This window comes from Pezoporus flaviventris, unplaced genomic scaffold (assembly GCF_033815535.1).
Source record: "Pezoporus flaviventris isolate CSIRO_AGI_PZ_B2104156 unplaced genomic scaffold, CSIRO_AGI_Pfla_v1 ptg000036l, whole genome shotgun sequence".
In the NCBI taxonomy this organism is placed as follows: domain Eukaryota; kingdom Metazoa; phylum Chordata; class Aves; order Psittaciformes; family Psittacidae; genus Pezoporus; species Pezoporus flaviventris.
This window is the reverse complement of record NW_026892584.1, coordinates 14,342,225-14,367,102: the sequence shown is the minus strand read 5'-3', so window position 1 is coordinate 14,367,102 and position 24,878 is coordinate 14,342,225. Positions and strand designations below refer to the sequence as shown.

Here is a 24,878-nt window from a genome sequence, read left to right as displayed (position 1 = left end):
GGGCTATGAAAGCAGATCATGGCATTTAATACGACAGACACCTCCATGCACCTTACTAATGAAGCTATACCAACTGGGAAGAAAATGGGGAAGAAAAAGTCCACTTTCATAATCCAGGTGACTTTTCCCAGTGCTTGGGAGGCCTTTGCCCTCTTTGTCCTCAGGCAAGGTACGAAGAAAAAAAGAACAGAAATGAGCAGTGGGTCTGTTCTGTTTTTTTTATGAACATCCTAGTTTTCTAAACACTAAATTCTGTTTCTACTTCTTGGGGAGTCACCTTTATGTTTGATGGGAGTTGACACAGTATAATGGTGTTTAGCCACAAAATGGCCTTTTGCAAAATTGTAGCATCAGTTTAAGAACTGAGAACCTATTTTAAGGTTTGTTGCTGGGTAACCCTTTGGGAGAATGAAAATCTATTTCTTGGCAGTGCTAGGTCTTGAACATGAATTTTTGAAAGAGTAACTTTGAAATCCCTGGGTACTTGGTGAAAAGATCCAGAGATTTCAGGAAAGCGCTTTTTGTACTTTGATCCTCACATAAAATCCTCTTGTGAGGTTTTAAAAGGCTCTTGCTTGCATGCGCAGAGGGAATGTGATGTTAGCTGAAGGATGTGTGGTCAGATTCCAGCTGAGTGCTCTGACCAGTGAGAACAGATTTGGGAGGAGGGGACACAGAGGAATGATTAGTTTAGATTGTGCTGTTCAGTATTTCATTAATACCCTGATGAAAGATACAAATTACTATGAGGAAGTTCAGCTGGGAAGTAGATACTTCATTCTTTCCCAAACTTGAGTTACTTTCCACTGAGGCTGAGCTGTTTCCCAAGACTGTTATCCTCTGTTCTCCATATGAACTACTAGATGTAGCTATTATGAGTAGTATCCTAGATACTTAGCGTGGTTAAAGTAGTTTTTTCTAAAAAGGGAATAGAAAAGACGGGTGGATAAGGGGCAGAATAAAGGATGGCACTGCAGGCTGACACCATCAACACTGTGAAAATGAATGCAGCAACCACCTTTGAACAGCCTTTGACTATAATTGTGCTGGGAATGGGAAGAAAGTTCTGATGGTGTCTGTGCTTGATGGGATGTATCTGGTGAGAGGGAGTAACTGCTGTATGCTGAGCAAACTGTATGGAGGTGGAAAAGATTGAAAGAATGGAAAACTTCCAAAAGTTTCAAAGAAGGATTTGAGGAATTGTTATACTGCTTCTTGCCCTGGTAGCAATTTGCTGCCTGCTAAACGTAGCTCTGCAGCGTCTGTTGCCTTACCACTAAGATAGTGTTTTTTCTGTTATTCCCTTTCCTTAAAAGACTTCAAATCCCATTTTCCCCAGTAATATAGAGGAGATGGGGAAACATGCAAACAAAACCAGGAAAGCTCTGAGTAAAGGATATGTTTCTGTGTTTAGTATGAGAATGGCTTTGTAATACCTGCTGTAGGTCCATAGGCTTCCTAAACAGTGTATGTTCAAGATACCGTGTGTTCCTTGCAAACTTGACTCAAGTGATCAAGTCTTGGTCTGGAGCTCTTCAGCTTCTGTTTATGTTGTTACCCCTGTAATGCTTGTTCTTCCTGATTAAATGTGTGCGCTGTTATGTGAAATTCTCCATATTGGTGTGAAGAAGAGATTGGTTACAGAACAGTAACTGATAGTTTTAGTAAACAGACTCTCAGTTTTCTTCTGGAACTCTGTTTTACAGTTTGGACACTAATTTATCAGCACCAAACTAATTTTCTTCCATGCTGTTTTCCCCTACTAGTTCTCAGAAGTAAGACATCCATATCTGTTATTTAAGGAGTCTGCATACACAGCTGAGAGAGTTCCCAAGTGTGTCTCCCTGGAGGGCAGCATTTCTGCTATTTTTAGCATGATTTCTTTGGGTTTTCCATTTCCTTTGTGTGAGAAACTTCACTAACTGGCAAGAGGTTGAACCATACAGTAAATGGATCTCAAAGATACATGGGAAGCTTTCACTCTGCTACCAGGAAACCAGTAAGTGCTATTGGGCATTTTTACCAAGGCATCTGGTAGGCTGGGCTCCCCTGAGTAGCTGAAAAGACATCATGATTTAGCCTAGTATAGAGTTACTACATCTTGGAAATGGTTGGTGAAGGCACACTATCTGTGTACTGTTCATTTTCACTGTGTCTGGGGTCTTCATTTGTGTTAACTGGTAAATGCCATCTAGCCGTAACACTTGGTGGTTTATTGCCTCTCTACTTGAACTACAACCCAGAGGGTGCAGTGGGAGAAATATGAACATCTGCTACAGAGAGAGAAAAATGCATTAACTTATGAATCATCTGTTTAAATGAGGAGGGAGACTTTGCAGTTCAGGGAATTCATGGAGCATAGAGAGACCCTGAATTCTACAGGGGACATGGGGGCAAGGGTGGGGATGCAGTGGGATTTTGAATTAGCATAGGAAGTGTTCAGAAGTAGACACAGTGACTGAGAGTGGGCTGGAGTCAGTGGCCTGCACATCTGGCTTGACCTTTAGCTGCCTTTCTGGAAGGGCACAGGGCACCTGAAGGCTTTGTGCCATACCTGCCAGCTTTGTGTGGATGTCTAGTGCCTCAGAACTAACTGAGCCCTGATTGACCCCTCTGTCTGGAGAGCCCAATGCAAGAGGTGTTTCTTCAGCTCTGTGAAAAAGTGACTTGGGAACATGCATGGTTCAGTTTTTAGGATATGGGGTGTCCTGGGTGTTGGGGAATCTTTTTTCTTGAAAGGCCCAGATGACCTGTTTGTGAGCTGCCTCTTCACAGAAACAGGGCTGGCTGAATCAGTGTCCAGGCCCTGTAGATGACTACCCAAAGCCAGGCTAGATTGGCAGAAGCTTAGTGAGGCCTGCAAAGGTGTGTGTAAGGCAGCAGTTGGATCTGTACAGGAAGGGAAATCCAGCTGCAGAAACTTTACCCCAGCAGCAGTAGTAACACGGAGGCCTCTGCTGAGAGAACACAGAGGAAAAGAGCAGCATAACCTCTGCCCTCCTTTAGTTTAGGCTTTTGATAATGTAAGCACTCTTACTGGGGAAAAAAACCCAGATGCTTTTTCAAGGGGTTTGCTTGTTTGTTTGTTTTGATGGGTTTTTTTTTGTTTTTTTCTTTTGGGGGGGGGGTGTGTGTGTGTGTTTGTTTTTTCTGCTAGATTAGGGCAGTATTAGATAGGAGCACTGATACTGGGGAAGAGCCTGGGATTTGGATACTTGCTTCCTATGACATGAATCCATATGATGATGTGGGAGGCAGGTCTGGGTCCAGCTGTGCTAGCGTGAGGGCTCCCCAGGGTCTTCTCAGCATTCCTCTGAAGTCTGGCTTCAGCTCTGCAGAAGATGGGAATGCTCATGAATTTTCCTCCATTTGTGCTCAGTGGAGCACTTCATGTGGCATTCAGGCATGCTGCTACAGCTTCCTTTGCTGCATTCTTCCCTCAGGAGCTTCTGAAATGCTCGTTCTCCATGTAAGGAACTTCTTGAAACTGCTTTGTTCTTGCATGGTTTGGGAAAGATTACATTGTGTTTTTTTAGCTGATGTGCTATAACTTCTCCTACTGTCTTGGTTGCTCTTGCTTAATGTTTCCCTTCCAAAGTCTGAGTCAGAAGAAGGTGGTTGTGAAATCAGTGTCTACATGTATGTGTTCTGTGTTGACCAGAGTAGTGGAAAGGATTTTAATGTTCTAGGGAATTGTGAACTATACGTAAATCCATCAATCCTTTGAACAGTTACTTGTCTTTTGGAATAATCTGACCCTCCCACCTCATCCTGTTTGTCAGTATTTCATAGAACTAAGCTATTATAACTGTGTTTTATAATGTAAAGTTAGCATTTAATTCTTATGTGGTCTTCTGTCTCCCAGTGAAGACAAGAAGGTTCCGCAGCAGTTGAGATAAAATTTAAAAGGTTGTCTTGATGGACAACAATTGAGACAAGAAGGAGCAAGTGCTGATGTAGTGGCTACTGTTGTTATCCACTGCTGGTTTTACTTAAGTATCACTGAAATGTGTGAAAACTGTCCTTGCAGGTAAACCCGAACAAATAAACCCGCCAAAAGACAAAAACAACAACAAAACCCCAGCTAACCACACCATCTCTTTTATGGAGCTAGGTAGTAGAAAATTGTTGTCTGATGTGAAGGAATACTGGAGCTGAGCAGTTTTCTCATGCATGTTTGATGGAAGGTAGCTGTGAGGAGGACCAGCAGGACTTTAGGAAGAAGGAGGCAAAAGTGTAAGAAGCTGAAGAGTGACTTGAAATATCTCCAACCTAATGCTGTAAATGCTGGCTGGAAAATGCATAGAACAAGAAGCAATGAAAATGGTTTCATGTTGTTTCCTTGAATACCATAAGAATCAAAACAAGGTTTTGTAACAGCATCTGCAAATCAGCAGAGTTGAAAGGAAGAACCTGGCCTGCAACAGTCTCTTATTCTCAATAAGGTGGTATCCTGGACCCCAAGTTCTGGTTGGCAGGAAACTATATTATTATTATTCAGGCTTGGCCTGTCGAAGTCAAGAGTGATCCAGGTAAAATGCTGTCATCAAGGTGTGATTCTGGGTACTTTATGCAACCAAAACTCAGTGAAGCATTTTCACACTGTTGTTACCCTATTAAGTGTATGTTGCCCTGAGAAATACCCTTGCTGGTTTAGTAAGAACTGCTCTGACATGACTGATGATACTGTGTAGATAAGATGTAGCTGAAGGAAGCCACTTGAGGTAGCTGAGCAAGTAAGTGCCTCAAAACAATAAATGAAACTCAAGGAAATGTTATAAATAATATAAAAAAAACCAGCTAGCACAAAAGGAGGCTTGTTGAGTTAAAATCAGACAGTAGCACTGCAAGATGGTAATATTGCATGTGTGTCCCTAGCTGTGTCGTTGTCCTGTTTATGGCAATAAAGGTTGAAGTAAATTCCAGGCCAGAGATAGCTGCACAGAGGATCTACAGAGCTGTGAAATCTTGCATCTGAGTTGGCTTGCTTTGTCTAGAAAAAGGAGCCACAAATATTACAGCAGAGAAATTAATCTGTAAATCTTTGTCACTGAAATTAATTACACTGGTGACAAGAACTGTTAACTCATCATATTTAATCATTGTGAATATATAGTTTCAGGTTTGGAGAGCCCAAAGGCAAGCAGGAAAGCTCCCTAAAGATGGAAGCTGAGGCAGGGAGGCAAAACCTCAGGTTAGCTGTTTAGCAGTGGAGCATGTCTTTAGGCCTTGGGTCCTTGTGCCTAGGCCTTAATTTCAGCCACTAAGCTGCAGTGTCTCCCACTTCACGATTTCAGCCTCTGTTGTAAGGATCCATAACCTCCGAGTTGGTGATGGGATACTTTTTGGATTGGCTCTGTGACAGTATGCAGGAGCTGGAGTTGCGTGTCTGCAAGGCTCTTGAGCATGTCAGGCCAGCTGTGCTCCAAAAACACCAGGAAAGGAGCAAAAGCAATTCCATAATAAAGTGTTATGAGAACATTTGCTTTCTTTGGTTTTTCTTAAGCCTTAACTTGGTGTATTAATCATTACAGAGCAAAGAATGTGTCTAGGTTACCAGGGAATATAAATAAGAAGCAAAGAATGTGTACAGTCTTGTATTTCTTGTTGCTAAAAAGCAGCAAAGTGCAGATAAGAAGGACTGAAGATTCACAGTCCTAGAGGAGATACGGTTTCTTTCCTGAAGAGTTTTGGTTTGAAGTAGTTGCACTGTGGGTTATGGGTTATATATTTTATAATCTCTTTTTATGTCGAATGGAAGGAATGGTATTTCATCTCCTCTTAAGTTTTGTCATGCATCTAGGGCTACAAATGGGTCTTGTCTTGGCAGTTGCTACCTCTAACTTTTTTGTAATATGTGCTTTTTCAGCTGGATATTTTGTCTTGCATGTGCTTTCATTCCAGTGACTATAGTGAAATCATCAAAGGGCAAGTAGTATTTCAAAGGGCAAGAACTCCTTCTACACATCTTTTCTGAACAGTTTCTTGCCAGCTGTGGAAGGAGCTCGTTTTTGAACAGTTTTTCCCAATCCTCGCTTGTTACAGTTCAGCTTTGTTTTCCTTGTGGGTGTTTGGGATGAGCAGCTAGAAAGAAAGGAAATTTTCATGTTTGCTGCTAGGTATGCTTTTGACAATTTGCTACTTCATAGCCATTGAGTTGCTTAGAGCTGTTGGTAGGTACTGGGAAAATGGAAGTATAAAACAAATACTTTGAAGCTATTACATCTATATAGCAAGACAATCTCCTCGAAGGTGGCTGAAAATCTGAATTCTTTTATACACTGTATTTGTAAAGATTATACTAAGTTGCCATTTCCTTCCCGTGTGCCGTTTGATCTGTTGCAGAGTCTGAGTGGGTGGAATGTGTGGGACTCAGCCTGTTCTGCCAGAACTGATGTTGTCTTCCGTGACTGGTAAATCAAGGTTGCAGCAACATCCCACCAGAACTTTATGCGTCTTGCTAGTCACGAAAGCAAGCTTACCGATAGCTTCACTGGCTTACCTCCCTTCTTTCTAAAAAACACTCCCAGTGGCACTGCCAGTAAGTAAGAAGACCACATACTGAGTGGCTGTTAAGTTTCAGCGAAGGTTTTGCAGGGTCCATCTTAGACACCACCTTTCCTACTATTGCCTCACTAGCTTTTAAATTGCCTAACGCTGTTGAAGTGTTAGGCGTGTTAGAAAAGTGTATCATAGCTAGCTAGTTCTTCTCAGTACAAGAAACTTCTTACTTCGTTTTGAAGCTTAGTTCTTCAGCTTCATTCTGTGTATCTTGGAGCTTTTAAATTATTGGAGTCTGGATTGAGTCTGTATCAACTAATCAGTTCAAGAAAATGTAGCTGAGAATAGCTGCACTTGCAGCATAACTAGGAGTCTCTAAGACTTTGTGATCTCTGGGAGAGCTAGGTTTGCCATGTAGAGTACTTCTGTCACCCTGTAGTGTAAGGAGCCTCCCGCTTTGAATAGGATGGCTTGAGGAGTGTTCAAGTGGGGTTATTTTTGTTTTCCTGCCAGACTTTGCAGAGAAGTTGTTTGTGATGCTGAGGTACTGTAAAGCCAGTAGGAAAGATGATTTAATATTTATGGCTAACCTAACTACATCTGGAGTGAAAATATGAAGTGTGCTTGAGAGGCTTTCCAGCGAGACAGGACTAATAATTCTTTGCAGTTCTGCCCAGCCAGTGGTAAATTATTTGAGTGCTTGTTCTGACAGGTCCCATGACAGAGATGAGTCATTCTTAAACAAATCTGCCCAGATATTAGATATATTCAGTGGTCCTAAACAGAGCCAAAGGTCAGAAGAAAAATGTCATTACATGATGTAAAAGTGTTTTCCAGTGCATGTTGATGTAGCAAATTAAGGTTTCAGGATTGCTGTCCTTACCCACCTTTCCTTGGCAAAACTGTCTGTAGACGTACTGCAGAGGGAAACTTCAGTAACCTAGGGCTATGAGCTTCCCCTCTCAGTTTCCACGTAGATGAAAGTGGAACAATGTTTAGCACAAAGCCATCTCCTGTGTGCATGCCATTACTAGATCAGCCTTGGCCAAACTTCCAAATTAGTACTGTTTGGATAGGCTGAGTCAAAGGCAACAGCTGCTGCTGCTGGAAGGATGAAAAATTAATCAGCTGTGAGAGGCTCATTAGTGAATGAAGGAGGCCTACCAGGGCAGAGCTTTAAAGTGACTTGGCTAGTCACTTCAGTCACCATGCACAGTAAGAAGACAGGGCTCCTTTCTAAACTCTAAAATTCTTACTCTGGAGATTCCCATGTCCCATCCCTACTCCCTGCCTCTTGAGTAGATACATGACTCTGCAATAATTTGCATTAAGTCTCAGAATAAACCATGGCAGAATTGGGGTTAGAGGGTAGGCACAAGTTGGCCTCTTAGGTAAGGAGGAGCCAGTTGTTTGTGTAGGTTTGTGGTGTCTACTGGAGTTCCACCTCACAGTAGGAGGAGAGCAATGGACTCCTACTGCTGCTAGTGTTACCAGAGCTTGAGTGGCTGTGCTGGAGCCTGCAATGGAGATGTGTTTTGGGAAACTGCCATAAGAAGAACTTTTAAGGCCTTACCAGAAAAGGACCTTGATTACTGTACTAAGATGAAGTTTAGGGAGTAGAAATGTTTTGTAGTCATCTGTAAATCTGAGGCACTGCTAAATTATAGGCTTCTTGTCACTTGCTGGTAGAGATGAGTTTTGCTCTGCCATATTCTGAAGGTATATTTCCCCTGTGACCTCACCTAGTGTCAGCAGAGGGACACGTTTATTTCAGTCAGGACTTACAGACCAGTCAGCACAAATCAGTCATCCCTGTCCTATCAAAACCTCATGTCCAAAATCAGCATGAGCATCTGATAGTTATGCTTTTTCCTATTGTGTCTTACTGTTTTTGTTGAAGAGTCAGATGCTTTTCCTGAGACCAGAACCCAGAGTGTGTGTCAGGCTTTTACCCTAAATGACCGGTTTGGGCATTACCATATCCAAATTGAAAACCCACCTAGGGTGGAAACAGCAGGGTGAATGTGCAGGTTACCTCTGAATTGAGACCAGTTTTTAGTTTTGTAGGTTTCTGGAAAGAGGTGAGTAGGGACAAGATGAGCAGTCAAAGCTGTGTGAAGAGTGAAGTTTAAAATTAGCAGCAGTAATTGAGGACAGTGGATGTTAAATCTGAATTCAAATGCCACGTTAATAACTTTTTTACTAACCTGCCTCTACACAGTAGGTGCTCTAAGTTTCTGTGCAGATGCCTCTTTTTTTTTTTTTTTTTTTTTTTTGGTAAGAATATCAAATTATTTTGACAAGTTCTTGTTACATTTTTAACTAATCTCCTTGTTGCAATATAAAGGAAGATTTGGACTCTTTAAATTTCTTAATCAGAATTTCAAACTAAACCCCATATGCAACTTCCTTAGGGTAGGGGAACCCTCTTAATATTTTTTCGGGGGGGAGGGGGGAACCCACAGAACTGTCTGGGTGCGACTTATGACTGTGGGTTCTGGGTTTCAAAACCAGAATCCAGGACTCTGCCAATTATACAAAGTGTTGTTACACACTTGCTTAATTTCCTTTTCCAAACACATGGAAGTAATTATGGGGTGGTTGGAAGAAGGCACGGAGAGGCCAGAAGCAGCCTTTGGAAACAAAAGCAAATGAAACATGTGCCACTTGGAAAGCTGTGCTATGCCCGCGGGGAGAGCAGGTTTCTGTATTAAACTGGTCAGCTGGTTTTTGTCCTTACTGGACCTGAGCAAGCTGCATGAGCTTCCACACACATCACCAACAGCAATTATTGATTTGTGTTTGTGTGCGTGTGTGTGTGTGTGTGTGTGTGTGCAACAATAAGATTGCTTTATCAGAAGATCTTGAAAACAGTTCTGCAGTTGTTCGTGGTTTGTTTCCCCCTCCTCGTAAATGTTTCCGGAATTAATTTAGCCATCCTGGCTTTGTTTAAAAGCACCAGGTTGTTGTCTTATGATCTGGGGTTATCGTGATGTCCAGAATGCCCGGTGCGGACGAGAACTCTGCTGCAGTCAGCCCTGTGCAAACATAATGCAGAGCCAAGTCTGAGGAATTTGGCAGTCTTGGAGTTTTCAGCCTTGGAGTTTGTCAGGCTGAATCATTTGGGAATGTATCTGAGGGGAGCGCATTACAGGTAGGCCTATAGCAGGGAAAATAATACAGTTGTCATAGTGAGTAGCACTGTTCTAGGGAGGCAAATCTGCTGCTGGAGTGCAGTCGTGTTTTGGTTGCTGCTTTCCATTACGGAAATCTTCCTGTCGCCAGTGTGGGTTTTTGTTAGCCCTGTGTCTTGGTTGTCCCTCCCTAGCATGCAGTAGTCTGTGCTCCTGTTTTGGAGTCAAAAAGGAACTTGAAGGCATGAAATGTTGTGGGTTTTTTTCCTGCAATTTCAGTGGGAAAGGGAGTTGTCCAACTGAAGCAAAGCTTTCCAAGGGGCAAATTGAGGGAAGTACATTTGATATTGAGATAATCTGTAGCGCTCTAGAAGCACCCCTGGCAGCTTCATATAGCCTAAACATTTTGACTGTTGTAGAATGTAAATAAAATTTGCATTTTAGAGCAGGCTTTGATGCTAATGGTTTTCTTTTTAGGAGATAAGCCACTGGGGGGAAAAAAAAGCTTATTTCTAATAGAAAGATAGACAAGACCCATAATTAATGTTGCACTAGCAGGCTTCCTCCATGGTTGGCTAATCACAGCTGAGTGTTAATAAGCATAGAGTTTTTTTAAATACTGTTGTAACATGTTAATTAAGATAATTCGGCTCCATGTGTCTCTTGAGTTACCAGATGGCGACTGCATTGGTGGAAGGCTGCAATTAGAGTCTTTTCTTTCTTGCTTTTTCTTCCTCCTGCCCTTAAGGAAAAAAAAATAAAATGAGGCAGCTTTGGTGTGTAGGGGATGGCTGTGTGAGGGGTGCCTGTTACTGTACACAGTGTGCTTGTGTCTAATTATATAAATGCACTGCTATATGATTATATATACAAATCTCTCTGCTTTGGTTTCTTCTCATTTACCCACATTATGGCATAAAGAAAAATAAGCCTCCTCTTCAGGGTATGTCCTTGCTAGGGAAACCGTAATTTCGTCATAAAGGCTCCAGTCCTGCTCAATTTGTTCTTCTGTCAGTGACTTCAGAGTAAGCAGCATCTGGAGCCAGAAAAGACAGAGAGCTTATTTTTCGGTGGACTTTGGCCCCTGGTTAATACACAGAACCCAAAAGAGGGTTATGTTTTGCACTGTGTTTTCCAGGAAGGCTTAAAATATTTTAGGGGCAGGGTCCACGAGAAATGTGTGTGCTCACAATGGAGGCCTTTTGTTGACTTCTGCCTCCTCTAAGTAAAATATAAAGAGGTCCTTTAGCCTCAGCTGTTGTGCCTGGGCCCCGGCAGCAGCTGCCGTCTTGGGTTTGTCCCTGTGGGAAATCACCCATCTGCTCATGGGCTAGAGAAAGCCAGAGTGCTGTAAAGGAGAAGGTTCAAAATCTCTTCCCTGGTTCCAGTCCCCATCTCCACCCCAGAAATTATAGACCAGTGGAAAACCTGGGCATCTGGTAATCTGTCTTCTATGGTGTGAATGCGATCTCCGGCTAGAAACATACTGAATTCTCAACTCCTTCCAGCTGGCAGAGGGTAGCTTCAGTCTGGGTCCCTTTTCAGATGTTGTATCTGCAGCTACTCTTATTTGCATAGTTAAAACACATGGGTTAGCACACTTGTGGGCAATAGGCAAAAACCCACTAACACCTCGACCTGTCTGGAAAGGAAGCAGAGCATGCTTCACCTCCATTGGGAAAGATCTACCTTCCCTCTAGAGAGAAGGCTTTATAATGTCTGTGGGAGACATTGGAATTTAGTTATGTGAGCTAAAAAATGTCCCCCCAGATGTCCCTAAGGGTACTGGGAAAGGGTAGAATCTCAAATATAATTCTCAGAGCAGGCCATTACTGTGCTTTTCAGAGCCAGCCTGCCAAGAGAAACCCCAGTCTAAAGCACGTGGCTCTTAGTGTTCAGCACAGACCTGCTGCTACATGCAGTGACATTTATCTGTGGAATACTTGATGAGCCATTTCCTAGCCTGACACTGGAATTAATCCAAATGCTCGGCTGGGGAGAACAATGCAGAAGCAGAGGGTGCATAGTGGGAAGCTGCTGTGCTGAAAGCTGTTGAGTTCACCCCGGCAAACATCACTGGTTGGAAACCTGAAGGTATTTAGCACTCAGAAATGAAGCTGGCATTCTTACTAGTTGGAGCATGTGACTGCTTTTGTGTTTACCACTTGTGCTTCTATCACTACAGTGCATCCCCTTGTCATTGCTTTGTCAACAGGGAGGAAGGAAGGAAGGTGTGGGTGAGGAAGAGGCAGTTCTGTTGATCAGAGCCTGTCTGGTTCTTTTTGCGTGCAGACCAGCTGTCTGGGAAGTGATTTTTGCTTTGGAAGAAGATGGTGTTTAGCTGATGTAGCTAGTCTAAAAAGGGCATGAAATGGTAACAGACTTGCTTCTTACTAAAACCAAACTGCTGCTGAGGGAGGAGGGGCTTCCAAAATGTGCTTTTGCTGGATATAGGCTAGCTTGTGGGCACAAGGGAAGAGAGGAGAAACAAGGATGTTGCCTGTCTAGATTTCACACTGGAAGGGAAGCTACCTAGTCTTCTCCCCCCAAGTCATCTCCTGCTTTGCAGCAGATGCCTGGAGCCAAATGCCAGTTCTGCCTCAGGCAGAAGGAAGTGTTATGTGTGACTCAAGACCCTGGTTTAAGAGGAAAAAAATCCTGACCCAAAAAGGAGCTTGTTTTTGCAAACAAAGGTTTGCAAAACCCAAAGGTATTGTTTTTGTTCTGCAGTCAGGATGTCACCGCAGAAAAGCGGCTAACTTGGACAGTGTATTTCCTGTCTGTTAGTTGGGAAGGGTCTATAAAACAAGTTCTTGGTGTTGGAAATGGTGTGTATGCCAGTTGTATGCATGCTTTTAGTTTCAGTGCTGCTTTTCTGTTTTTTTTTTCTTGCAGTAGGTATATAGTGGGGTTTTAAGTTCATCATATGCTAGGTAGGGATCTGTCCTTCCCTAACAAATGTGATGGGGTTTGAGATGACTGTTTCTCTAGGAGGAAAAGCTATGTTTAAAACTGCCCCTCTCCTCCCCCCCCCCCCCCCCAGTAAGTTACTTGCATAGAAATTCGGACAGTGTATTCTGTTAGGTGTAAGCTGCGGCACTGCCATCTGTCTGCAGCACTGGGAGCCTAGTGTGTTGTCTTTGTTGTTGCTCAAGAAGCTGCTAAGTCAGCTTGGCAACTTTGGCTGGTTACCCTGATGCTGTGGCTAAGGATGGTAGTGGCACCATTATCTGATTGGGTCACATTCATGATTCCCTGCCTACTGGTGACAGAGGTTGGGAGTATATACAGTAAATAGAAGGGATCCAAGAACTGGGCCAAGGGAGGGGTAAATTGCTTCCTTATTGGTTTATTAAATGACCAGGTTAGTGGAGAGGTTGGGTAGTGCCCTGCTGGCAAGAGCTGAAACTGCAAAGAGAAAAAAACATGTCTCTTTCTCTCTTAGCAAAGGTGGCCAGAGCTCTTGCTAGCAAAATTCATTCAATTGCTTACTATTTTCCATGAAGGAAATAGTATGGCCTCTAGTCCTAGGACAATTTAACCAGTTGCTTTGTGTTCACAAAGATGTTTGCTTACCAGGCCGGACATGGTAAGCATGTCTCAGGCTGGAATGAGACAATCATGACAGGTTTAACTAGACTGGCCAGGGGAATGTTTGCCTTGTTAGATCAGCAGGGTGGGTTTTGTTTGTAGGATGTTTTTCCTCTGTGAGCCTGGATAACATCAGTTACATGCACTATGTCTTGTAGATGAGGAAAGAGCTGAGGATCTTCCATTTCCAGTCTTCACATCCCACAAAAGTTGCAGTTGTCTAAAAAGTCAGGAGATGTTAACATATCCAAACAGGGCACATGTTTGGGGGATCCAGTAGAACAGACATTGTTTACCAGGATTGCCTTCAGAATGTTTCAGCACTGACATGTAGGATTCCTCTGGCACTGCTCTGAGGATGGTCAAACATGCTAGAGCACTCGTGTAGTCAGTGAGGAATTTACCTGAGGCTCAGTCCAGCTTCCTCTTGTAGTTGCTGGGATTTGGGCCTGACTCATATAAACAGCAACTCTGATTTGTCAGAACTGTTCTCATTCTAGCTACAGTGACCTTTGCACCTTGCTGTGGAGAAGTAGAATAAATGGTTCTGGACAATAAGTGCAAAACATCCCTTTGTTAAGCAATATTGTACCCATCTGTCTGCCCACTAGAGGTGAGCAATGCAATGGTTTGTGCTCCCCAGTTACAAATTACTCACTCTAGCAACAATGATCTTGTCTGTTCTTGTTGTCTTGTTCTGGGTGTTTTTTTGTTGCCTTTTGGGTTTTTTCTTTTCATTATAAGAATGCTTTCAGTTAAGGAGGATTTGGTTTTCATTTCTGTGTGGTCAGACTAACCAGCAAAAGAGGTGAGTGAAACACAGGTCAGGTGCTTGGTGCAGGAAAAAGGGGTGTGAGGCTCCTGCTAGGATCTGGGAGTCTTACTAGTTGAAAAAAAGAAACACACTACCAAGCAAAACAAGACTGTGGAGAGGTGCATGTCGGTCACCTCTTGTAGGGTGTTGCGCTCATGCATAGGTCACTACTAGGGAGTTTTTGTAGTTCTGTAGCCATTATCCAGTCAGACTGTTTTAATCTTACATTGTATGTGTAAGTGAAGTGTGGTGTACTTGGTTCTTGCCACAACAGGTATGACCTGCTTGGGCTTTGGAAGTCATCTGCTTGTATGGGAATTTCGCTCTCGGAGATCAAGGTTCAGCTGTGCTCCTGTGTTTTGTGTTCTGAGTATATAAACCCCTCGCTTTTATGTCAGCATACAGTATACCACATGCTTCCATCTGTGGTGTTATCTGTGACCATGGCTTGGGTTTGTGTCATTTTTACATTATGACAGAAATGTTTTGTAGCTCTTCCTCAGGTCAGTGTTCAGGACCACAGCTCAGCTTCAGCTCAGCAAGCACATGGAAGGTCCATTTCATCCTTTGGTGATTAGGTTAATCAGTTTGGCCAACTGACATCTCTTTTCATCTCTAAAAGAAGCCATGTTCCAACCCCTCACAGCTGTCTGTGAATCTGGTAGAAGAGAAAGCAAGTGGACAGTATTTTCTTATGTGACATAGACACAGAATGCTATGATAGGAAACTACGTGTAGGTATATACTGACTTAAAAGTTTCTCATTTGTGTATAAAAACAGTCTATATATTAAATACCTAGTATTTTGGAATGACACTTGCAGAAACCCCAGTGCATAACTTTATTTCTGCCTGTCAATCTGGAAATGACAGTTTCCTTACCTCTGAACAGAGTTCAAAATGTTTGGACTTCTCGTCAGTTGTTATCTCCTTCCTGTTTTCCAGCAGTGTATGCTGGCAGAGAACCAGCTCTCGCAGGAGCAGTCATGAACATCAGTACCTTAGAAATGGGGCCTTTGGGAGTAGAGTTTTCTCCTGTTGTGCACAGTGCTGCAGTGTTCAAAACCACTGTTTTGGTGCGTCCTCAAAGCGTAATGGTTCAAAATGCAAGTGTAGGATGTTGGCAACCCCCTAGGAAGTTGATAACTTCCATAACTTGGCTCTCTTTCTCTTCCCTACCTGGCATGAATGTTTGTTTCAAGATGTCTCATAAGTGCTGGGATGCTTCCAAGAGCATGTGTTTCAGGGAGGGAGTTGATGAAATTCCTGCATGTTTCTTTGTATTTCAGATATAACCCAGTGCCATTGTGAGTCTGGGCTGAGGCTATTGGGAAGGGGGTTGATTGTTACAATCTCATGAAACATCAGCAAAACTTAATGCCCCGAGCTGCAGACTTGGGGCATAAGCTTTGCTGGTGTTTTATGAGATAAATGGTAGTGCAGAATCAGACTACCTTTTCTTCTGTTAGCCCCATTTTAGATGACGTGTATGGAGGCAATTGAAGAAACTCATTATGGAGTATGTGAAAGCTGAAGGTGCTGAAAACTTAGGAACCGGTCACTGCTGTGAAATGCTGCATTGTCTGTTCTGAGCTTCCTGGGTGCCTGTGTTACAGTGAGATGGGACTTGGTTTGTAGAGGTGCTGAGCTCCGTCAGAGATACCAGGGAAGGGGAGCTTGGTCCAGCAGCAAGCAGAGATATTTGATTTCCTCAGGTTTTCAGGCACCACCAGTTCATCTTACCTACCTAATTGCCCTTGCCTGGGCCATCTCCAACAGTCTTTAAAGCCATCAGCAGTGTCTAATAGCCCTCTCCAAAGCTGCAGGCTCTGAGATGCTCTGTTCCCCTCAGAGTGCCTTGCAAAGGACAGTTCACATAGTCTTCCAAGGAAGCTGGGGTTGCCCAGAGATGTTCAGTCAGGTTGAGAGTGGAGGGCATTGGTGTTCTGGCTGCCTGATCCAGATCTTTCCCTCAGCACATGAACGGTGTTCTTCCATCACACTGAAGGTGATGTTTTAAAATACTTGTGAGTCTCTTGGATGCTGTGAAGACAAGTGAGCTAAAGGGGGGGGGGGGAGAGAGAGGGGAGGGGAAAGGGGGAGGTGACTAATTCTGCAGTCTCTTCCCTGTGAAGAGGATGAATCGGGGACAACTGACTGAACACACTTACCAGCTGCTTCTCTCCTTTTGTATGCCAAGTGCAGCTGAGGAAAAAGCCAGTCTGCAGTTGGGTAGCTGCAAGCCCTTGAGTAAGGAGGCCAAGCCAGGGTTCTGTAAGTGACTGATGTGGTATTTATAACTCATCAGTGTAGATGGCACTTTGCAACAGAAGGGGAACCAAACTGTGAGCTGCTGCCTGGTCCAAAAGAGCTCCTGGCAGAGCGGTCATGGTCAGGAGAAGGGGGAACGCAGGAACAAACTCTGTTTGCTGCAGTCAGTTAGAAAGATGCTGTGTGTGGCTCACAAGCAATTCCAGGCATCTCGTTTGGCATAAAAAGGTGTAAGAAGGTTGTCCTCTCTGCACCTGAGTTTTGTCCGCTGCTGTGGCAGAAATAGCTTTTCCCCAAGGCTGTCCCCCATTGCCTAGACAGGTACACATTAAGTTGCTGAGAAGATTTCTGGTGCTCTTGCTATTTAGCAAGAAACCCTTCTCCTGGGCTGCAGATGAAGCAGGGTATATGTCTGTGTGCCTGAAAGTGAACTGTGCCTTGAATCTGTCTCTTCAGCTGATCCCAGCTGACCCTAAGTGTTGGGCAGGCTTAAAGTGAAAGCAAGTTTTAGCTTCATAAGTCAAAGGGTTAAAATACTGGTTACAAAATGGGAAATTGTTGCAGAAAGAAAAAATAAAGAAACAGAAGAGGCAACAGTTAATACTCGGGAGGCATGGAACAGTGGCTTCTCTGAAGCTTATTGAAGAATAAATCTCCTCAAGAACAAAGTCATCTTGAAGAGCTGCCGTTTAGACCCCTGTTAACCTCTTCTCTCAAGAAGTAAATTGAATTGCTGTTATAAAGCTGGCAGGCCTCATACCAGAGGGTTTTTGGCTTTGCTCAGCATTTCATCTTGGGATTTACTGGCATTTACAAGGCAGTACCTATGATGCATTCACACATGTGATTAGGTTCAAGGGTCACCTCCACTGCAGCAGTGTAGCAAAATTTTCCACAGTGGAATGAAGCTTAGACCTTTCCCAAAATCCAGTTACTTGAACTTCGCCCAGCTGTTTCTTGCTGTTTGTCCCACAGTAAGTGGGACACTTAGAGGCAGAAAGTGGGAATGCGTGCTCTAGGGTTTACGGGCAGGCCTGGATCACCACGCTCTGATGGAATAGGGTGTGGGTGGGTTAGCTGGTTTTCTGTGCTGCAAGATCATTCATGAGAAATCTTTGCAGTATTTTCTTTTGTGAAGTTTGAGAAGCTGATGTGGATTTAAAGGGAAAAAAATATGGATTTCTCCCTCATTCAGCCCCAGCAGATACAGTGTTGGGGCTGTTCTGCCGGGTCACTGTGACCTGCCAGAGGAGAGGAACTTCTACGCAATAGGACTATCTTGGGTTTAGTGCAGTTTCATCAGTTGTGGTTTGTTGTTTTTATTCGAATGGCTATCAAAAATTCTACAGGAAAATTTCTGGCATGTGCTGTGTCTATACCATTAGTCAGCATAGGGGAGATGCAAGGAGAATTGTAAAGTGCCTTCAGCATTCCAAACTTCACATAGGTAAACAGAGGGGCTTTTAGAAATGCCTTTGTCGTATAACTAGTTCCTTTTTAAAATCGACTAGAATGTTTATTCCTACTGCAGCAGAGCTTTGTTTCCCATACTGTTGGTGGTATAGCTATGTAGAATAGCTGAAATCAGTGTGACTTCCAGGGTGCCTTATGGCAATGTCTGTACCTTGATGTTGTACCCGTAGTATAGTGGAATGTTTGCTTTCTTCAGTTGTTTCAGTAAGAAATCTCACACTTTTTTTCCTTGTCAGGCTAATAGGAAAGCCTGATTGTGTTTCCCTGTGGGGAAAAGATACTGCCAAAGATTTTCTGCACCTCTTTCATGTGGAATCTCTGTTGTGTCTCTGTTCAACAATATCGCCAGTTTGATGACTGCCAACTAGATTGTACTACTGGGGTAACAAGCAGTATTTAGCAATCACAGAAGACATCAAAGGTGAAACTCAGCAGTGTTCTATGCCATCATGTAACAGTCTTTCCTCTTGGTTTTGGTAGCTTCTTGATTTAGTGGGTGTTCCTAGGTGGAAGTCTGCCTATGTGCCTTATCTATTGTGCATCAGATGTCTTTCTCTGAGATATCCTCCATGATGCTTTCTCTTTTCTCTAGATTGTCCCCAGCCACCACAGCCTGAGAATGGAGGCTATAAGTGCCACCCTAGCCCCTGCAACAACCCTCTGACATCAGGCAGTGTCATTGAGTATCTTTGTGTCGAAGGCTACATGCTGAAAGGAGATTATAAATACTTGACCTGCAAGAATGGAGAGTGGAACCCAGCCATGGAAGTCAGCTGCAGGCTCAGTCCAGGTGAGTGCTCCCTGACTCCAGTGAAACAGTTAGAACTGCCCTTGCATTGGCTTTTCAGATTACCCTTAAACACTGTGTCAGTGTGATGCTGAGGAAGTCCATAGAGCTGCCTCTCATTACTCCAGCAATTGTATACATGGGGCTCATAATCACAGCTCTTCATTAAAAACGTCTCTTCTGTAAGAGCCCATGAGATGCAGGCACAGAGTCCCTAACACAAGGAGATAACCCATGGAAAGGAGTGTAAAGGAGGCAACTTGTTACTTAGGTGGAGCCTCTTATTTTGACATCCCAGAAGTGGTAGGGGCCCGAACTGAAGCATTGTCCCTGCTGTCTGGTTTTGCTTCTGATGACAGCACATTTCCCTCCGTGGCGTACCTGTATGTCCACGTGTGCAAGTGCATGTGTGATTACGTAGAGCCAGTTTTCCATCCAGACAGGTTAAGTAACTGTTGGCCTCCTTTGGTAAAGAGCTCGATGGTGCTGCTTTTCACTGTACTGGCAGGAAAGAACACTGCTGACATGGTTTCTGCTTCTCTCCAAATGGAAGTGGACAGCTTTGTTTTGTATGTGTCTCCCAGCTGAACAGGAGTTCTTCCATCAAAGCAGGAAAGTAAAAATGTTTGCAGGAAAATGTTCATCATACAGCTCTTAGTTTGTCTACAGCTTTTCTGGTTTTAAAAGTACGTGTACTGCATAAAGAGAGATCTGCCTTCCCTCTTCAAGTCTGACTTGTTGATGGAGTCTTACTGCTCAGTCATCCTGAATCAGGAAAGTGTACACTCCAGGATGAAGTCCAGTAATCCATAAAGCAAAATGTGTTAGCTTAATCAGAAGGAAACAGGAAAGTACCGTCTTAAAGCTCTTTATGGAGCTCACGGCGTACCTACGATCTGTGGAACATCCTGTCCTGTCCCAAAGACACTGTCTTCTCAGTGTCTCTGTCACAGCCACTCCTATAGCTCCTTCCTGTGATGTATAAGGAAGGGAATTGGGAGTTTACCTGGCGGCGACCAGATCCTGAAGAGGTTTTTCAAATCAGCATAAGCTTGCTTTCCACGGTGGTTCCTTCCCTCTTGCTATACCCAGGCTGGAGAACAAAGCTCTGCTATTGCAGGTAGTGTTCCCTGGGTGGCATTTCTGCCTGGTGGCACTTGGCCTTACATCAAAGCTGAAGGGACTGTGTTGTGATGAGCAGAAATCTCTCAGATTTCTTTAGCATTCTGAAGAGTCAGTGGCCTTATCAAACATACAGAGCCTCAGAAGTCTGACCCAGGGAAAAAGCCATTGCTTTCACAGCACAGGCTCTGAACAGCTGGTTAGCCGATGTTTAACTAGCTGGAAGGCTAACAGGGCTAGAAGGGGGATGAGATTAGGAGACAGTAATGAGAAAGACATGGTTGGTAATGGGTAAGATCCCACGTGCTCTTTTTAGAGTAAATGAAATTCCTAGCAGTTACCAGATGTTTTGTGTAGCTCTGAGCCTGTCAGCCCCATGGCCTTTTGACAGTTTATTGTACGAGTTAGCATCCTGTTGGAACATGAGATGGTGAATGTGCTGGAGTGTACCCTGGATAGTGAGCAGTTTTACAGCATCATGTACTGATGCTGAAAATGGAGCACTCTTTTTTTGCCCACCCTCTTTCCTGGCAGCATATTCAGAGAGCCCTTAGTAATGCTGAAAATGGAGATCCTTACTCAAACCTATTTGCCATAGAGAAAAATGTACCAGATATTGTGGTTTTTTTTTGGTTTTGGGTTGGCTTTGTTTGGTTGTTTTGCTTTGTGTGATTTTGTTTGTGTTTTTGTTGTGATTGGTTTGGTTTGGATTTTTAACCTGCTAAGAGATCAAGCTACTTCTGAAAAATTTCAGGAAAACAAGTTCAAAATAACCGTGGGTTTGACCTCCAGCTTACATGCCTGTTTTGGGCAAAGATTTCAGGTTGGAGGCTTAAAACCAATGGTCTTCCAGCTTTTTTGTTCTGCTTGCATGCTGCTCTTTCCCTCATCCCTACCTGCATATGTGTCCTGCATCCCCTGTCCTGCAGTTTGAGACCTATGCTCCCGAAGAATGTGTTGAATATAGCAAAAAGGAATTGCATATATGGGAATATCTCTAAAGTGAAATACACAATAGTATTTGCCAATGGAGAGGTGAGGTTTTTCAGATCTCTACCAAAGATGTAAATTAGCAACAGAGGCAACTCATATACAGGCAGCTATTTGCTCTAGGGAGGTGAAAGAACTAGTGTTGCATTCTAGGCATAATATGCAGTGTTCAGCAATACCAGCTGCAGGCCTTTCTCTCTCCACACCCAATGTATTCCTGTCTTGCAATGGCCCTTTAAAAGCCAGATTGGTTCCCATACAGTCACAGGGCTCAGCTAAGGAAAGTTAGGAGTGATGTGAACAGAGCACATGTATCTAACACTGAAAACTCTGCATCCTGAAGCAACAGCTGTCTTCTCTCTCTGTTCCTGGAATGTTTGTGTGAGAGAGGAACTGAATACTTGCTGTGTCCTATATGTACCCACCCAGGTGACTTCCACCCCTTCCTTTGGGACGCTGTTCCTTCAGCCAAGAAAACCCATTATTTGGAACTTTTTCTATTGTTTGGCCTAAAATACCCTGCTTATTGTGATAGATAATTATTGGCCTTGCTGGTGACATAGGGCATTTTTTAGCTTTTGCTCAGCCAGATCTGTATGTTACATGACCCTTACCACCATCTATCAGTGCCCATGGCCTGCTTGCACTGCTTTTCTGTTTGTCTTGTGTTTTTTTTCCAAAGGACACTTCTATGTGCATGTTCTATTTTAGATTCCCAGTATAGCTGTTGTAGAGATGTCAGCTTGGGCTCTGAACTGTCCTGTATGAGAGAGCTGGTATGCCCTGACCGTGTGGGAACTTGGGTTCCTCACATATGTGCCCAAGTGTAATTCCTGAGACCAGGCAATGTGGATGTTTTTTGGTTTTTGTCACAGTGATTTAAAGGAGTGGATCATTTTACCTTGTGTTCCTCTTGGTTTTGTAGAAAAGGACTCTCCCCCAACAATTGGAGTACCCACGCTGTCCATAGTAGCCTCCACAGCAAGCTCTGTCGCCCTGATTCTGCTCTTGGTTGTGCTGTTTGTTTTGCTGCAGCCAAAGCTGAAGTCATTCCATCATAGCAGGTAAGTGTAGCTGGGGTTTGGAGGTACTCAGAGGCATCCTGTTTCTTTGCAACAGAAACGCATTAAGGTACTTGGTTTCGACATCCATTTTGGAGCAACTTACCTACGCTCAGTGGCACCTCTGCCCCATGGCCCAGCAGTAGTCTGAAATGGTGATCTGTGATACCCAGCTGCAGGCCCCATTCAGACATGCATCTGATGATGCCATACCTGGCTATAGGTAATCTCCTGTGCCTTGTAGGCTTGGATAGCTACCACAGTATGTGTCTGGGTATATATGTGCATCTCCCCCAGTCTCTTTGTGAGATCCTATGGACATGAATGCAGGCAGTACTGCTGATTAGCATGCAAATCTGCCATTGTTCCCCACTGTGGGAAAAGAAACCTCCTGTCCTGGGTTTGTGGATGGGAGGAGGGACCCAGCCATAACACTGCTGCTGGCTGAGGTCAGCAAAGCCACTGTGGACTCTCTCTTCTGAATCAGCTACTAGTGTGCATTAAAGAAGAGCAGATATGTCTGTCCAGCAGTGGGGAGGTTGAGACGTGGAGCCTGTCCTTTTCTGAGGAAGTTCAAACCACTGGAAAAGAAATATTCAGTCTTAGGACTTTGGCCTAGGTTATTTGTGAGCTGAGGTTGTTCACACTGTGCCAGTTTAAGAGCTGCCCCACCAGAGGTTGTGTCACCAGCAGCAAAGGTGACAGAAAAGGCAGTGCTGGGTGTTGCAGAGTATATCAGTGTAACAAGCTGAAATCAGCAGTGGTCAGAGCTTGTTTTTTATCTGCTGACAGCAGAAGGCTCTGAATCATGATCTGTGTCAAATTTAGCTGGACACAGGTGAGGTTGGAAGTATTGTAACCTTTTTCAGCTCTTGCTGCTAAATCCATCAGGCATTCTGAATTACAGCCCCTGTTCATGTTTATGGCAATTCATAGTAGGGCTGCAAGGCTATGCTTGCTTGACTTTGTTAAACCACCATTCATGTTTTTGTCCTCCCGTAAATAAGTCAGTGGTGAGCATTAGAGTTCTGCTGTGGGAGGTTCCTGGAGTTCATGGTAACATATTAAAATATAAATACTCCGCTTGATTTCTCCTCCTCCTCCTCCCCCCTTTTGTTTCTTTTTTTTAAGGCGAGACCAAGGTGTGTCTGGAGATCAGGTCTCCATCATGGTGGATGGTGTCCAAGTGGCCTTGCCATCCTATGAAGAAGCTGTGTATGGCAGCACAGGGAACTGCATTCCACCCTCGGACTCCCGAGTGCAGATTGTGCTCTCAGAGGGAGCTGGTCAGAATGGAACCAGAGAAACGCAACAGCAGGACCAAGGGGCTCGCAATAGCTTTGAAAGAGAAGATGAAGCCCCTGGACATTCTGGACTGTGTGAAGCCAGTGGCTCTCAGCGCTCTGAAACTGTTCTTGTGCATCAGGCTGCTACCTCTTCCTGGGTAGCTGGCATGGCTAGCAGTAGACCTGTACGCAAAGAAGTCCAAGATTCAGAAAGCAGTGACATACAGAGTCTTTTATCACTCACTTCCTCTGAGGAATACACAGATGGTATGTAACTTGGGCAGCGAGCACCGAATGAGACCCTTGTAAGAGTAGGTCCTGCAGTTGACTACCCAGAATGAAAATGGCAAGGAATGCCCTTATGTATGTCAGGCAAAGGAGGAGCTTTTGAAAAGAGATGTCCCTGTCTCCATGGCATGTTTCACAACTTATATGTGCAAGCAGTGTTTTGATACCTTCTTTTGAGGTTTGTGGTACTCAGACTGGAAGCCCAGGGCAGCATGGAAAGACTGTTGGGGTTCTTCTATTCACTCCCGTTGCCTTAGCAAAGAATTTGCAGAGAAATGCCAACATCACAGTGCAAATGCAGTAAAATAGCTGTGTTTGTGCAAAACAAGTTGGTGGGAGTGGGAGGTTATGCTTGGAATACACACCCTTTGTGATGTTTGGGCTTCTTCATTTTTAGACTGTTTAAGTAAACAGCTTACTGCCATGGTGCATACAGCGCTGCAGCCATGGCATGTGAGAAGAACCAAAAGGGATGTGCTTGAATGTGCTGTAAGGGCAGAGGGGCAAGTCTGTTAAACAGCCAGTGCATCTCGCATTCTGCACTTCTGTTCTGCCCTGAAGGAGTGGCTTTACAGTGCCAGAGCTGACGTGAAGCTGCAGCTTAAGGTTGCTTCTACAGAGATTGCTTGTCTTGGGAAAGAAGTGTAACTAGCTTGTAGGTAGCTCAGGGCAGAGCTTCTTTCCATAGTGTCAAGCCCTACAGCCATAGTAATGCCATGCAGAACCCTTGCAGTAAAAACAGTTAAAGGGGATTTCTGCTAAAGGTTGAATAGCAACATGTCCTGAGCCAGGCATTAAACCTCAAGTGCTTAAACAGCAGAAATCCAGGAATGAAGCTTAACAAAACAAGTCCATAGTGTAGAAATTAGAGGATGTTGCCTCTGCACTGTCATTTTTATCACTGCCTGAAAACATGTATTGCATCTAAGGCTTGTTGTAGAGCAGCAGATTGCCCCTTGCAGCAGGAGACTGTAAGGCTTGTGCTTATGGTTCAATGAAGAAGATGCATCTACTGGATTAGGTTGTATTTTTTTCAAGTTAGATAAAGGCAAGTGTGATTTTTGTATTTCCAGCCATCGCTGTCACAGTAAGAAACATGCCTTGGACATTTTTAGGAACTGAAAAGATTTTTGAGGTTATGGGAAAGAAAGAAACTGTCATTCCCAAGGGAAATTATTACCTTCCTCTAAACAACACTGGTGAGGCTCTACTGGGAATACTGCATATTGCTGTGGGACCCCCAGTTCAAGAGAGATGTGGAGAAACTAGGCAGGCTCTGTTGGAGGCCTGCCAAGATAGATAGGGGCTTGTGAGGAGTGACTGAAGGAGGTGGGCTCCTTTGCTCTGGTGAAGAAGCAGGTAAGGGCCAAGCCAACAGTTACTTTTCAGGGAGGTGAAAAGACTCTGGAGCCAAACTCTTCTCCACCAGTTGATGTAACATGGGACAGTGGCCACAAGCTGTAGTTTGACAGATTCAGTTGGGCTTTAGGAAAACATTTTGTGCTAGGAGAGTAGTGCAGGACTCAGATGGGCACCCAGAGACATGATGGAGTTTGCTGTC

At 43.9% G+C, this 24,878-nt stretch overlaps 1 protein-coding gene across 3 annotated transcripts in view; it reads left to right on the top strand.

Moving 5' to 3' along the window:
* SUSD6 (sushi domain containing 6) overlaps positions 1–24,878 on the top strand; it is an 80,895-nt gene that overhangs the window by 53,624 nt on the left and 2,393 nt on the right. For all 3 annotated transcript variants that reach the window (XM_061463251.1, XM_061463250.1, XM_061463252.1), the window contains 3 exons: positions 18,376–18,573; positions 21,608–21,746; positions 22,875–23,296. In XM_061463251.1, the coding sequence (XP_061319235.1) occupies positions 18,376–18,573; positions 21,608–21,746; positions 22,875–23,296 (759 nt within the window). The remainder of the gene's footprint in view (positions 1–18,375; positions 18,574–21,607; positions 21,747–22,874; positions 23,297–24,878) is intronic.